This window comes from Podarcis erhardii (genome assembly GCF_964252035.2).
Source record: "Podarcis erhardii genome assembly, chromosome: 2".
Lineage (NCBI taxonomy): Eukaryota > Metazoa > Chordata > Lepidosauria > Squamata > Lacertidae > Podarcis > Podarcis erhardii.
Genome location: NC_138498.1, coordinates 45,396,448 through 45,409,851, shown reverse-complemented (window position 1 = coordinate 45,409,851; position 13,404 = coordinate 45,396,448). Strand labels below are relative to the sequence as shown.

The 13,404-nt window shown below is 41.9% G+C and overlaps 1 protein-coding gene across 2 annotated transcripts; it reads right to left on the bottom strand.

Moving 5' to 3' along the window:
• Positions 1 to 2,963: 2,963 nt before the first annotated feature.
• FABP6 (fatty acid binding protein 6) lies at positions 2,964 to 6,848 on the bottom strand. 2 transcript variants are annotated; one of them, XM_081846803.1, is made up of 5 exons: positions 5,230 to 6,848; positions 4,808 to 4,882; positions 4,079 to 4,254; positions 3,837 to 3,926; positions 2,964 to 3,083 (listed from the first exon to the last, which is right to left on the bottom strand). In XM_081846803.1, exons 2-5 carry the CDS (start codon positions 4,872 to 4,874, stop codon positions 3,030 to 3,032), a joined length of 387 nt encoding a protein of 128 aa, XP_081702929.1. In that variant the 5' UTR covers positions 4,875 to 4,882; positions 5,230 to 6,848; the 3' UTR covers positions 2,964 to 3,029. The 2 variants fall into 2 exon arrangements, with proteins under 2 accessions (XP_081702929.1, XP_081702928.1); XM_081846802.1 differs by lacking the exon at positions 5,230 to 6,848 and having other exon boundaries at positions 4,808 to 5,153.
• Positions 6,849 to 13,404: the final 6,556 nt, after the last annotated feature.

Sequence of the window (13,404 nt, the reverse complement as noted above, 5' to 3'; positions counted from 1 at the left end):
ACGCTTTATTATTTCATTGGCTCTTAATATGCTTAGAACTGCAGCAGTGGATCACACACATTTATCCTAACTCGTTTCAGCCTCCCGTTAACTCAGCATTGCAGTTAGATCTAGAGTCGCCGGACTTCATTCAAGTCATTTATGAAAGAAGTAACAACGAAATGGGACATGCTACAATATGGTACAAGGCTTTGGAAGAAAAGCTTTGGGAAACCATGTCTGCAGCTGCTTCCCTTTCGGATGTGTACATTTCCCGCCTCCCCCCCCCCTTTGTAAAAACCCATCATGTTGCTATTGGCATGATGATTGTCATATGATAAACTCATTTCTTGGTTCGCTGCAATTTGTGATGGCAAACCTAAATTCATGACAGCAGAGTGGTTTCATTCAACTATAGTTGCACATGGCAGTTACGTATGACTTGAGAAACCTGTTTGTGGAATGATTGCTCTGAGTTCTGCGTACATCCTTTGCATAGACTGATGGCAGCAGGATTCCTCAAGGGCCTCTTCCGATGATGCTCCCGCCTATTAATTATTCAAGTGTGTGAGAGCCTTGGATCTGTGTGCATGTCCCTAGCCCCCGTCAACTCTACTGCCAATGTTAACCAAATGGTTGGCAAGGTACCATAATGTAGAATTTCACACTGGGCAGCCAACTCATGACGGAAGGTGATTATATATGTAGGGTTAGGGGAGACTGTTCAAATATTGGTGGGATCAGCTGGCATAGGTCTTGCTATCTGTATGCAATGTGCCCATTGTCATGGCAGGAAGTCAGAACAACCTGTATTTTTTATGACAGCTTAAGACACTTAAAGTGGAGCTCAACTCAGCAACTTGGGAAACATGAATGGGAAGAGCAATGTGTCTCATTTACTGACTACTTTTAGCTTGCCACATGTGCAGAAGGCTCTTGGAGTGGGAGAATTGCTGATCATCCCCTCTGTGTCCCTTAAAATGTAACTCCAGAGGATTTGGGGTTCTCCAAAGTGGGCTTGTGGCAGAGTGGGAAGCAGGAAATACATTACTCTCCTCTTGCCTTCCATTTGCAAAACTGTTTGGCTCTAAGCCCTCTTCTGTGCTATGTCTAAAAAGAGCCCCTGAATGAGCAACTGCTTTCTCCGTGGCTTGTGACAAACTAAATTCAAAGCTGTGTGACTTCTAGAGCTATGGACACTTGGAAGTTGAACATAATTCAGTATCTTGGGACACTCGGCTGTCATGGATTTTAAAATCAGTTACTCTTAATATTGCAATTGTCTACCTTGCAAAGTTGCAAATGCGATTTGAAAGTGTGATGATGCATGATGAATTATCCCATGCTGGCCATCTTTTTTTGCATGCACACAAATATAAAATGCCCTGTTTATTAAAGACTCAGAAATGGGACTTTGAGACATTTTTAACTGAATGAACAGCTACACATAAAAAAATCTAGTGATGTGAAGCTGTATTTATTTCTAAACCACCCATTCTAAAATTAATGCTGAAGTGAGTTGCGAATACCATTGTTTGGGGAAGTTTTTAATGTTTGTTGCTATATTGTGTTTTTAATATTCAGTTGGGAGCCACCCAGAGTGGCTGGGGAAACCCAGTTGATGCGCGGGGTATAAATAAATAAATATCATCATCATCATCAGAGTGGATACTTGATGTAAAAAGATGGGACCTGCTTTCCTATAGAGAAAATATCACTGCTGACTTTTTCTGGCAGAGAAGTTGAAGGCTTCTGAGCAAATGCTAACCAAACTCCTTTTTGGCTTTCAAGTTACTTGTATTGAATTGGTGAAGGCCTAGAAAAAGTTCAAATAATATTTTCATCCTTGGTTGCTTTATAATGCCAGGCAGTAGAGATAGTAGATGCAAATTAAATAAAGTGTGCCTTAACCTTAGTCTTTTTGGCTCAGTTGGCCTCAGATTCTGAATAAATTTGTCTCGGTGCCCTTCTGCAGACAGTTTTTCTATTGTACTCATTAGGAAGCTTCCCTTTGGCTGGATGGTGTCTAGACAGTGAGAGCCAGACAAAGGTACTTATTTCTTGTCTGAAATTCAGTGCCATTTCCAAGGAAGGGTAAATTGGTGTGGGTGGGAGGAGGGGTAGCAGCTGTGTAAAGGTGCAGCAGAGCAAACATCTGTGCTTAAGTTTTGGGGGATGAAAGTTCAACCCCTGATTTCAGATGGAAATGTGGCATCATCTCCCATCAGTCAGCAAGCAGGAGCCTTAAAGGATTTGTGCATTGTGAGCTCTGACTTTGGAACACATGCTCGGGCCTGGTTGCTAAGTGACTGTGCAAGATCGAGCCCCAACACATGGCTTCCCTGTAATGGAGAGCACAGCATCTGAACATGTGTTCTCTTGTTTTTCCTCCCTGAGAGCTTAGAGAACAGTAGAATATTGTTGCCTGATCCTTCTAACTAATGAGCTTATCTCTTGTTCAAGGAATTGTGTTTGCCATGTGGGAAGAAACAAGACAAATAAACTCAGCACATGCAAAATGCAAACATTTGTGAGTGCTCAGAGGAGCAGGAGCCCAGTAACAAAAATATGAAGTTGTCCTTGTAATAACTGAGGGAGGTTTTCCATCATGTGCTCAGAAGGCTGGATCATAGGGTATCAACATCCTACTTTTTTCTTGGGGTTGCAACCATTACCCAGTGTGGAAATGTCCCCTGTTTGGTGGTGTTGCTCTGGATAGCAACACTGAGAGCTGCTTTGCATGCCATAGAATTATAAATAATACCTTCTTTAACACATTATAAAAAATAAGATGTAATGCTATCAGGTGAGAGTGGCAATTGGCCCTACGCTATGCACTGTTGGAAAGTTGAAAATTCTAGCAAGGTGAAGTAGGAACATAGGAAGTTGCTTTATATTTAGACCCATTTTGCCTATTGCACTTGCTTCCAATCAATAAATAAATGCAGAAATAAACAAAGTTCTTAAGTTCGTTTCTTTATATTGGGGTTTTTTATTGCTCACTTTTCAAGTATCAGTAAGGGCACAATAATTATTCCTCCAACGGCTTCTTAGACCAGTCTCTTGCTGATTCTTTTGAAAGTTTCATCGCCAATTGTAGAAATCTGCAGTAAAGGATAAAGCAAACATTGCTGATGAAGCTGGGATTGAAAATATAGCTGTTAACATCCTGGAATGCTTTGTGAATTCCCTTCTTTACAGTTGCTAATGATTCAGGAGTACTGTGCCATTAATTTAAGGGAGGAGGGGAGACACTAAAGAGGAAACTTCCAATTCACAATAAAAAAAATTCATTAATGTAGCCCAAAGAGTTATTTTTTTTCCCTGGAGGGCACTATTGAACAACAATTTCAACCTAGTGTGTCTCTGCAACACTGCTTGCAAGATAGAAGATTCCACCTAAACATTAGGAAGAACTTCCTGACAGTAAGAACTGTTCGACAGTGGAATTTGCTGCCAAGGAGTGTGGTGGAGTCTCCTTCTTTGGAGGTCTTTAAGCAGAGGCTTGACAACCATATGTCAGGAGTGCTCTGATGGTGTTTCCTGCTTGGCAGGGGGTTGGACTCGATGGCCCTTGTGGTCTCTTCCAACTCTATGATTCTATGATTCTATTGTGTTTCCTCCTCCCCTGTTGTACTTTCAAATGCTTCATAGTAGTGAGTTAGTTTTAGAATTATTTTGAATTGATCAAATGACGTACCCAGTACGTGGGTATTGGTGGCCATTAAAATCATCATGCCTTCCGTCCATTCTTCGGCTAACATTTTGCTTTAATGCTGTAAACACCATTTTACAAGTTTTTTTGGGGGGGGGGGCATCACACATTCAATCTTCAAGGAAAGTTTTTAGGAAATTACCTCAACTAGTTTTCCCCCAGCAATCTCTGCAGTATGATGATAATTAGGGAAGTCAGCAACCACTTTTCCACCTTCCATTTTAACAGTTGTCTGCAACAGATTTACATACATTAGTTGCCGCCTCGGCTGAATACAATTAAGGATTTCATTACAATAAAGTGTTGCTAGTGTGCCAATGCAGCCACACCACTTTGAATCCCGGCTAGTCCTTTGAAAGCAGTAGCTACAATCATTTACGGTACCTTGAATTTTTTACCACCCATTGTCTCCATTTCGGATTCCTTGCCAATAACAAACTTATTAGTCATGGAATGCCCGCTTGGGTAAATCTGGGACCAGGTGAATTCATCTCCATTCTGTACCACTTCAGTAACAATCTTGAAATTTTTTCCTTTTTCAATTGTGTCGGCAGGAAAACCTAGCCCAATGAAAAGACAACGTTAATGTAAACCACCTCCAATGTATTTGTTTAAAAGCATTTCTAAATTGCTGTGGTATACTGATTTTCTAAGAAGCGTACAAAAATACAAACACAAAAAGAGTGATATAAAAACCAAAAGATTAACAAAAGAATGCAGGAATCTGAGTTGCAATGTCATTCTATCAAGCAGAATACCACTGCACGACAGTCTGCCAGAATGCAGTGGTTTTTATTCTGCTTGCCAAATAATGTTGTGTAACTCTGAAAGACTGCAGAGTTTCACCAGGAGATCCCAACTGAAGATGCCATCATTCCCACGTTGAGGCTCTCTTTTCTGAAACCAGCAGCTGACAATCCAAGCAATTCTCTTAAGTCAGCTTTCCATAACCTGGTACCCTCCAAATGATTTGGATTGCATCTCCCATTGCCTCTGACTACTGGCTGTGCCACCAGGAGAACTGATTGAAGCTAAAATCCAAAACAATTGCAGGGCAGCCAATTGGGGAATACTGATCTGAGTGCAGCAAACAAAGTCTTAATAGGTACATACCCATGCACTTCATAAAACTCTCATAGTTTTCCTCACTTTCCACTTCGTATCTGCCGGAGAAAGCCATGCTGTAGTCTGTGGCACAGGAAGGAGGCTTGCAGAGGAGGGTGTTTGTGGTTTGGCTTGGTAGGTTCGGGGACTGAAAACCCCTGCCTTATAAAGCTTTCTTAGCTCAGGTTATCCACCCTAAATGCACTGCACTTCTCCATCATACCATCTAATGAGGAAGTTTGTTTTTTACAACAGGAGGGTAATTTTGTATGAATCACTTAACACTGGTGTCATTGACCCTTACGAAAGGTCCTATTCCAATTCTGGCATGTCTCTTTTTACCAAAGACTTTTCCCAAAGTAAGTTCAGGGTAATCGATATATAGATTAGATCTAGATATAGATTAGATATAGATATAGATATATTGTTACCCTACAAAGGGGGTCTGGAAATATACTGGTCCACTTTAGCCAAATAAAGACAGCAGTGTCGTGGAAAGAGTTCATATTTGTTGCAGGCTGCAGCAAGAATAAATGATCCAGAGGAGTTTTCCAAATTCTGGACCCCAAATACAACATTCAAGACACTTGTATAACAATTACGTGTGTGATCACCTCATACACGATCCTTTCCAGCAATATGATGGGATAACTGAATGCATGGACAGCTTGTGGGCCCCTGAAACATATTTCATTGGTCAGAACAGCCTGCTCCTAATTGCTATGGCAACGGGTATCTTTAAGCAAAGTTCATACAAAATGTTGCTTTTTTTTGTTATCTGCTACATGAAGACTTGTCTGGGTCAGGAAAATTTATTGTTCTCCTGGCTTTGATGCCAGGCTTCTGTCTGCTGCCGAAGGCCAGCGAGCTCTTGGCATGCTTTACTAACCTGATAAGATGAAGCGAGAGGCCCATGGTGGGTGCTATCCCAACAAAAGACAGGAATGCAGCCTCTTTCATAGGTGTGGGGGGTGTCTCTATAGGCCTCTATAGGAAGGTGGGAAACAATCTCCCCTCCCCGCCATAGCTGAATTCCTTTTAGTGAAAGTGGTTGAGGCCCAAGACGCCCAATGAGGAGGACCGAAACACACCCACACACAAATGCATTACACACATACTCATTTTCAATATCCCTCTCTCCCCTTGCACTTCTCAATTTAGCTTCTTCACTGTGCACCGGGAAAAGGACACAAAGTGAGCTGGCCATGCAGGAAGATTAAACTCCCACTTCCAAGAGCTGACAAAGGAGGTGAATGAACTCGAAGCGTGCTCTTTCCCAGTTTGTGCTGAACTTGCAACCTTGCTTTTCTAGCAATAATGCCAACGGCCTTGAAAAACTTCATATCATCCAGCAGGTGAAGAAAAGTTACAGAACTGCAGGGAACCAGGTGGCAGTGCATCTGGGCTCTCATGTTTATGTATGGCTCGACTCGCTCTGCAGAAATCGTATTACAGCATTCCACTTCTCCATCACTCCATGTACAGAAGCCATGGCAACTGAATCTTATTTCAATGCAGGCACTGGGAAAGTATCCTGTACAGCACCTGAAGGCAATAGATTAGTTAGGAGGATGTAGGTCAGTTTGTATTACACAACTCTGCTTTTCCACCAAACGGTACAGTCAAGAGCTGCTGCTTCTACAGTTGCTGCCCAAGATGGCGGCCTCCTTCTGACTAATGGTAGTGTTGGCCCTTTCTACCAGCACTGGTCTTCACACTAAGAAGCCTCTGATAATTTCAAACCTAGGAACCCCAGTGTTCCTCAGGTCACAGCATGAAAGCCACTGCCTTGTAGTGCCATTTGCCTGACTTCTAAATTTCAGTTCAGATGTGTGAAAGACTTGTGCAACTAGCTACCAGCACAAAATAGTCAGTAGGAACCTTCAAAATATGCTGTTATAACTTCATGAGAAAAGAATGTAGGACTTCTTTGGGTTTCATTAATGATCCTTAATGAGAACACGGAACATTTCATATACAGTGGTACCTCGGGTTAAGAACTTAATTAATGCTTAACCTGAAACTGTTCTTAACCTGAAGCACCAGTTTAGCTAATGGGGCCTCCTGCTGCCGCTGCGCCGCCGCTGCACGATTTCTGTTCTCATCCTGAAGTGAAGTTTTTAACCTGAGGTAATATTTCTGGGTTAGCGGAGTCTGTAACCTGAAGCGTATGTAACCTGAGGTACCACTGTAATTGTAAAAGTTTAACAGAAGTGGAAAAGGGTTGAGCAAGGTTCTTTTCACTAAAGGGCTGTACATTCTTGTTCTGTCATAAATAAGAAATGGCAGTTATCTCTCCTCTTTGTTATCAAGGTTATTATTTTATGACTTGATTATCTCTTTACACTTTTATTTTCTCATGCATATAGATGGGAATTTAATCTCCACTGTAATCTTACCCATATTCAACTATTTATGAGAGAAGGCTTTAGGATTCTCAGGGAGTTTTTGCCATCTTTAGAAGGACAGATAATTTATGGCAAGAAAATAGTCTATTTGTTCAACATATAGCTGGGTAACATCTGCTAATTGAAGCAGCCTTGAAAGGTAGGAGGAATAGGCAAAAGAATTGTGTGTGAAACTTAACCGCCTTGATAGATGGTATTGGAAAGACACTCTGGAGTCTTTTTCAAGACACTGATTCCTTCTGCTTCAACTTTCAAGGCTGCCTAGCTGGCTCAGTCTTTTCCCTGTGGGCTTGAGTGCAGGCATGGATGTTTTCAAGTGGCTTACGTTTTCAAATTGAATCAAAGCTGTTTTGGGGGGAAACACATCAAAATGCAGTACTTCTTAAGATTAATGTGGCTAACGCGGATTACAGCTAATGCCATGTCTGCACAGAGTCACAAACTGGCAGTGGAAGTGCACTCAGCGCAGAGCAAATGGGTGTACCTCTGTAAAACTGTTTTCCACCGCTGTGCTCATATAGATTTTTAGGTCGCTCAATACTTTTCTTGAAACGACCGTACCACAGTAGCATTTTAAGAACTACTGTACTGTACAAGACTCTCTGCCATTTTAATCTATCTTCAGAGGGCTTTACTTCTTTGCAATTTGTGCCCCCAGCCCCCTAACCACTGGTGTGCACAGATAACGGGTGACTTAGATACACATCCAACTCTATTAGTACGCAAATGCCTTTCTAGGCCTGGCTCAGAATATTCCACACAGTGTTTTGCCTTCCACTTGTCCACTGTAGACCTGGCTGATGGGAGATGTAGCAGGCTGATCTCAGTCACTCTGACTCTCGCATCCAGAAGCTCCCTCTTGCACAGAGCCTGGCCGCTTACTGACCTATCTCTAACCTACTACAGTAGTACCTCGGGTTAAGTACTTAATTCGTTCCGGAGGTCTGTACTTAACCTGAAACTGTTCTTAACCTGAAGCACCACTTTAGCTAAGGGGCCTCCTGCTGCTGCTGCACCGCTGGAGCACGATTTCTGTTCTCATCCTGAAGCAAAGTTCTTAACCTGAAGCACTATTTCTGGGTTAGCGGAGTCTGTAACCTGAAGAATATGTGTTAAGTTGTGGGTGAACATATCAGACAACACAGCGATTCCTCAAACAGCTCTTGTTTATTCACAGGCCAGGACAGAACTGAACTGAAGGGTTCAGTCAGCCTGCTTTTATATATATATATATATATATATATGCAGGTTTTGGTGTCCTCGGGTGTCTTCCCGTGTAAAAGTTGGGGTGTCTAGGCGACGTTTCGACGAGGTCTCACTCGTCATCTTCAGGCTGGTGCTTTCGGCTTCTTGTTACTGGAACATATCACGTATACTGGAACATATCATATACTGGAACAGAGCAGGATCTCAGTGTTTGAGTTCCTATAAATACTGTAGAGGGGGTGTGGTGTATAGCCTCCAATGTTCTGGGCAGAGAGGAAGTTCCCAGGCTAGTTCCTCTCTGCCCAGAACATTGGAGGCTATACACCACACCCCCTCTACAGTATTTATAGGAACTCAAACACTGAGATCCTGCTCTGTTCCAGTAACAAGAAGCCGAAAGCACCAGCCTGAAGATGACGAGTGAGACCTCGTCGAAACGTCGCCTAGACACCCCAACTTTTACACGGGAAGACACCCGAGGACACCAAAACCTGCATTCCTGTACCCGTGAAAATCTACGAAAGCATATATATATATATATATATATATATATATATATATATATGCTCCAGTACAATGTAACTGTAACAATTTTCTAAAACTATCCAATCACTGAACGTCACTTTCGATCCCCTATTTGCATAACTATCTACAGTATCCCCCTGCTGGCCCAGGGTGAGAACTTCAGTACATAACAGTATGTAACCTGAAGCGTCTGTAACCCGAGGTACCACTGTATTTCTAGAAAAGGTTGTTGAATGAGCACTCACTCTGCATCTTCAGGCGCACCTGGATTCTGTCAGCTTTCTAAACCCTGTTCAGGCATTTTCAATTTAGAGTAAACCAAACACATGAAAGGGGCAGTGGAGCAAGTGCACTAGCTCTGTTGCCATTCCTGTCACCATCCAACACTTAAATTGTAATGCCTGAAGAAGACTGAAGTCCTTTCCAATCAGGCTTTCACTCAGTGTACGGCACTGACATTGCAATTGGCCTCGGTCGCTGCTCTTTGCCAAGAAGTTGACAAAGGAAGTCATACTCTGTTGCCCCCACTGGATTTTGCAGGAGTCATTGGCAGGATTGACCATAAAGCGCTAGCATCACATGTGTAGCGACTGATGTTCCTGGGTTAGTTTTGCTCAGCATATGCACAACGTCATCCTCATCAAAATATTATTTTTTCCTTTCGATTTGGATTTGGTGTTTCTGCAGAAAGCGTGATATGTTAGAAAAGCAACATTCAAATGGTAAATCCAGATTGGGGGTGGGGGGACAGAGCGGCATTCTGATGAGGGAGATGTCAAGTGGACACCGTGCAAAACCTGCATGTGTGAGCGGTATTGAATCCACCAGGAGATGCTGTGTGGAAGCACTCCAAGACGCAGAGCTAGCAGTGACAACAGCTGAAAGCTGCTTATTTATCCTGCTTCATCCTGAGATTACCAAAGTGTCCAGATGTTTTCCATATGGCTTTCTGCAAATGGCATTCAACATCCTTCTGAGGAGGCAAAGATACGTCACAAAAAGCTGATATGAATCCTAAAAGAAACAGTTTTGTAGAGCTTAAAAGTGCTACCACATAAATGACACGGATGCTCTATTCCACCACAATACTGCGCTCAAGATGCAATCTTAGCTACACATACCTGCGAGTAAGTCCCACTGAACTTAAAGGGGCTGGCTTGTGAGTAGACACATATACAGTGGTACCTCAGCTTAAGTATTTAATTCGTTCCGGAGGTCCGTTCTTAACCTGAAAATGTTCTTAACCTGAAGCACCACTTTAGCTAATGGGGCCTCCTGCTGCTGCCATGCCGCCAGAGCACGATTTCTGTTCTTATCCTGAAGCAAAGTTCTTAACGTGAAGCACTATTTCTGGGTTAGCGGAGTCTGTAACCTGAAGCGTCTGTAACCTGAAGCGTATGTAACCCAAGGCACCACTGTATAGGAGTGTGCTATTAATAGAAGAACAAAGCAGTACTTTAAGTACTGTGTTGTTGTTGTTGTTGTATCTTGTCTACCCTGTTTCATCTTATGAGCAAGCAAGAGAAACAAGAACACAACTCAGAAACCCAAGTCACAGGTACCTTCTGTTCTAACCCCACAGGTGTTTTTATTTCACAGATACAGCTCCATGTCCATTTCAAGTCCATTGCATGGTTTAGAATCTTTCAGAAGTGAAATGTCACTTCCAACTATGATGCAATGCAGGTTTTGAGGATACTGTCTCCCCCAGCCCACTTTATTGCACCATCTTTAAGGATGGCAATTACATGTAGATAGCGAAGCCTTTCTAAGACAAACCTTGATTGCTGCTTTGGGGTTAGTTACTCTGCCTATAAAAGCTTCCGTTGTTCCCCCTCTAGTTTGGATTGCACTTCCCAAAGACACTTCCTCTCCTCCCTTCTGAATGGTTCACTACCCTTAACCCCTGTAATTCACTGGAAGGAGGGGTCATCCAGGGCAGACAACTGTCTTAATGGAGCAGACTGGTCTTTTTCTGCCAAGAAAAGCCACGATAAAAGGAGAACTGCGTCAAAACAACAGCAGTTTGCACAGCAGAATAAATATGTGCTTACAGACCTAAATACAATGTGCCAAGTGCTAAAACACTCAGGTGAATTATTACTCTCAGTAGGTCAAAATGTATTTTACAAAGCCCATGTTGCTTTTTCTTCCTCTAGTTGAACAATGCTTGTTTTCCCTCCTGCTAATGGATATCTATCTGTTTCAAGGAACTGTGTGTTTGCACATATTTTACAAGCATGGATGCATGTTGTAAATCCCCATGCAATGATGCCATTTCATGTTACTTTCTCTGTTACCAGATCTCATTTTATGTAGATCTACTGCCCAACCTACTCTTCACAGCTACATCTGTTTGAGAAAAGGAAATGCTTCTTCACACTGCATGGGTGACAGCAGTGTTTGGTGCATTAACATGCAATAATGCTGTTGCAGTGAATCAGCATTCGTTGCTCTTTGATGCCGTAGTTTATTTGTTAGAGCAGCACCTGATGGAACTTTGTTTAGACTGGCAAGAACCCCAAGAGAAAGGTATGGCTCCCTTTAACATTAGTTCAGTATATGTTGATTGATCATAGAATCATAAAATTGCAGGGCTGGAAGGGAACTCAAGATTTATCTAATTCAACCCCCTGCAATGTGGTGTTATCAGTTGTGGGAGGAAAGAAGAAGAAATAGTAGTAGAAGTGGGAGGAAGGACTGCCCTAAATCCTAAAAATTAATAAATGCTAAGTTTTAGACCAGTTCTCCAATATGTTAAGATCCCATTGAATCATGATTCTATCTTTGGTGGTATTAGCTGCCCCTCCCAGCTTGGTGTCATCTGCAAATTTGACCAGTAGACCCTCAATTCCTTCATCCGAGATATTTATAAAGATGTTGAACAACACAAGGCCCAGGACAGAACCCTCCCAGATCCCACTTGTAACTATTTTCCAGGATGACAGGGAACCGTTTGTAAGCACTGTTTGGTTTTTTTCAGCAAGTGAACCCAAAGCAGCCTGCTGTGTAAATAAAAGGGTGTAGTGTTAGAGCATTTCTGCATGATCTTTTTTGAAAAGAAAGAATTTTTAATTGATGGCCTGCGTGTGTTTTGCCCAGATAGTGCCTCTCTCATGGGCCTACTGTATTTTCTGGAAAGTCAAAGTACTATGCTTTGTACTGTGGAAATGCAAAATTTATTTTTAAAAATTCATTTATAGCCTTTAGAACAGCTTGTGACACTGGGGAGAAGTTAACCTTTCTGCAAAATCCCAGTCAGACATATATTTGCTCCAACAGCTGTGCCATTTTGATAATTTAAATGAGACATGGATGGTGAGAACTGGGAAACCTTACTTGAAAAGCTAGGTTTTGTGTTGTAGCTGTTCAGCCTACAAATCACTAATATAAATGACAACAGCTATATCTCTATTTCCAGCAGAGGGCATAGTGGGATACCGTATTTACTAGAGTCTAATGCGCCATCGAATCTAATGTGCACATCAGTTTTCAGAACCTTGAAACCAAAAAAAGTATTTGCTGGCAAATGTAAACATGCCATCAAATCTAATGCACACCTTAATTTTCGCAACGTAATTTGGCCAAAAAAGGTGAGCATTAGAGTTGAGTAAATAAGGCATTAGACAAAGGTTTTTCTTTTCTTTTTTGGGATTTTAAAAAAAGTTTAATCACTCTCATTTATTAAGTTAAAAAACACCAATTGAAACCAATGATCAGACATTTCATCAAGTACGACGCACTTCCTCCATCACTGACTCAAATCTGGTAGCAATTTTTTAAAAGGATCTTGACTTTCTTTTTTTAAAAAAGGGATTTGGCACTTAGGGAATTGCAAGACGTGGAAGAAAGACACTGTTATAAGAATTCTAAGGTCTCAAATATAAATTAAATGTTCATAAATGTACAAGGCAAACACATACATAAGCATATAGACCAGGTGTCTGAAATAGTATGGGAGAACAATCCTGAAACCATTTTGACTCTCCCAAATTGACCTCAAATATTTCTCTGCAAGGAGGAAGGAAATGGGAAAGCCTTCCCATTGTCTTTTTGCTTGCAAATCCTGTCTTAAGGACATATTTGTGTAAATAGGGTGAGCCTGTAACCTGGATTCAGGAACTAAAGTATTAACCAACACACACACACACACAAATTGGACAGACTGCCCAGGTAATGAAATCAATGACCATTGTCAGGTATCCTGGCAGGCAGGATTTCTGCTCAAGACCACCTCCTTCTGTGATGTATATATGTTTTATGGGGGTGGTTTTGGGCTACAGGGTGGGCAATTTCAAAAGTCTAGATGAGGGCTTGCGGACTTGTTCAGGGTTCTCCTCCCTCCTGCGTGTGGGAAGTGGGAACCCTGTTGCAACAGTTCCTTGAATAAAGATCAGGCTTACTAGCTGCTTTGCTTCTCAATATACTCTGGTTGGCCTCTGTTTTCTCCTACCGATAGGGAATCCA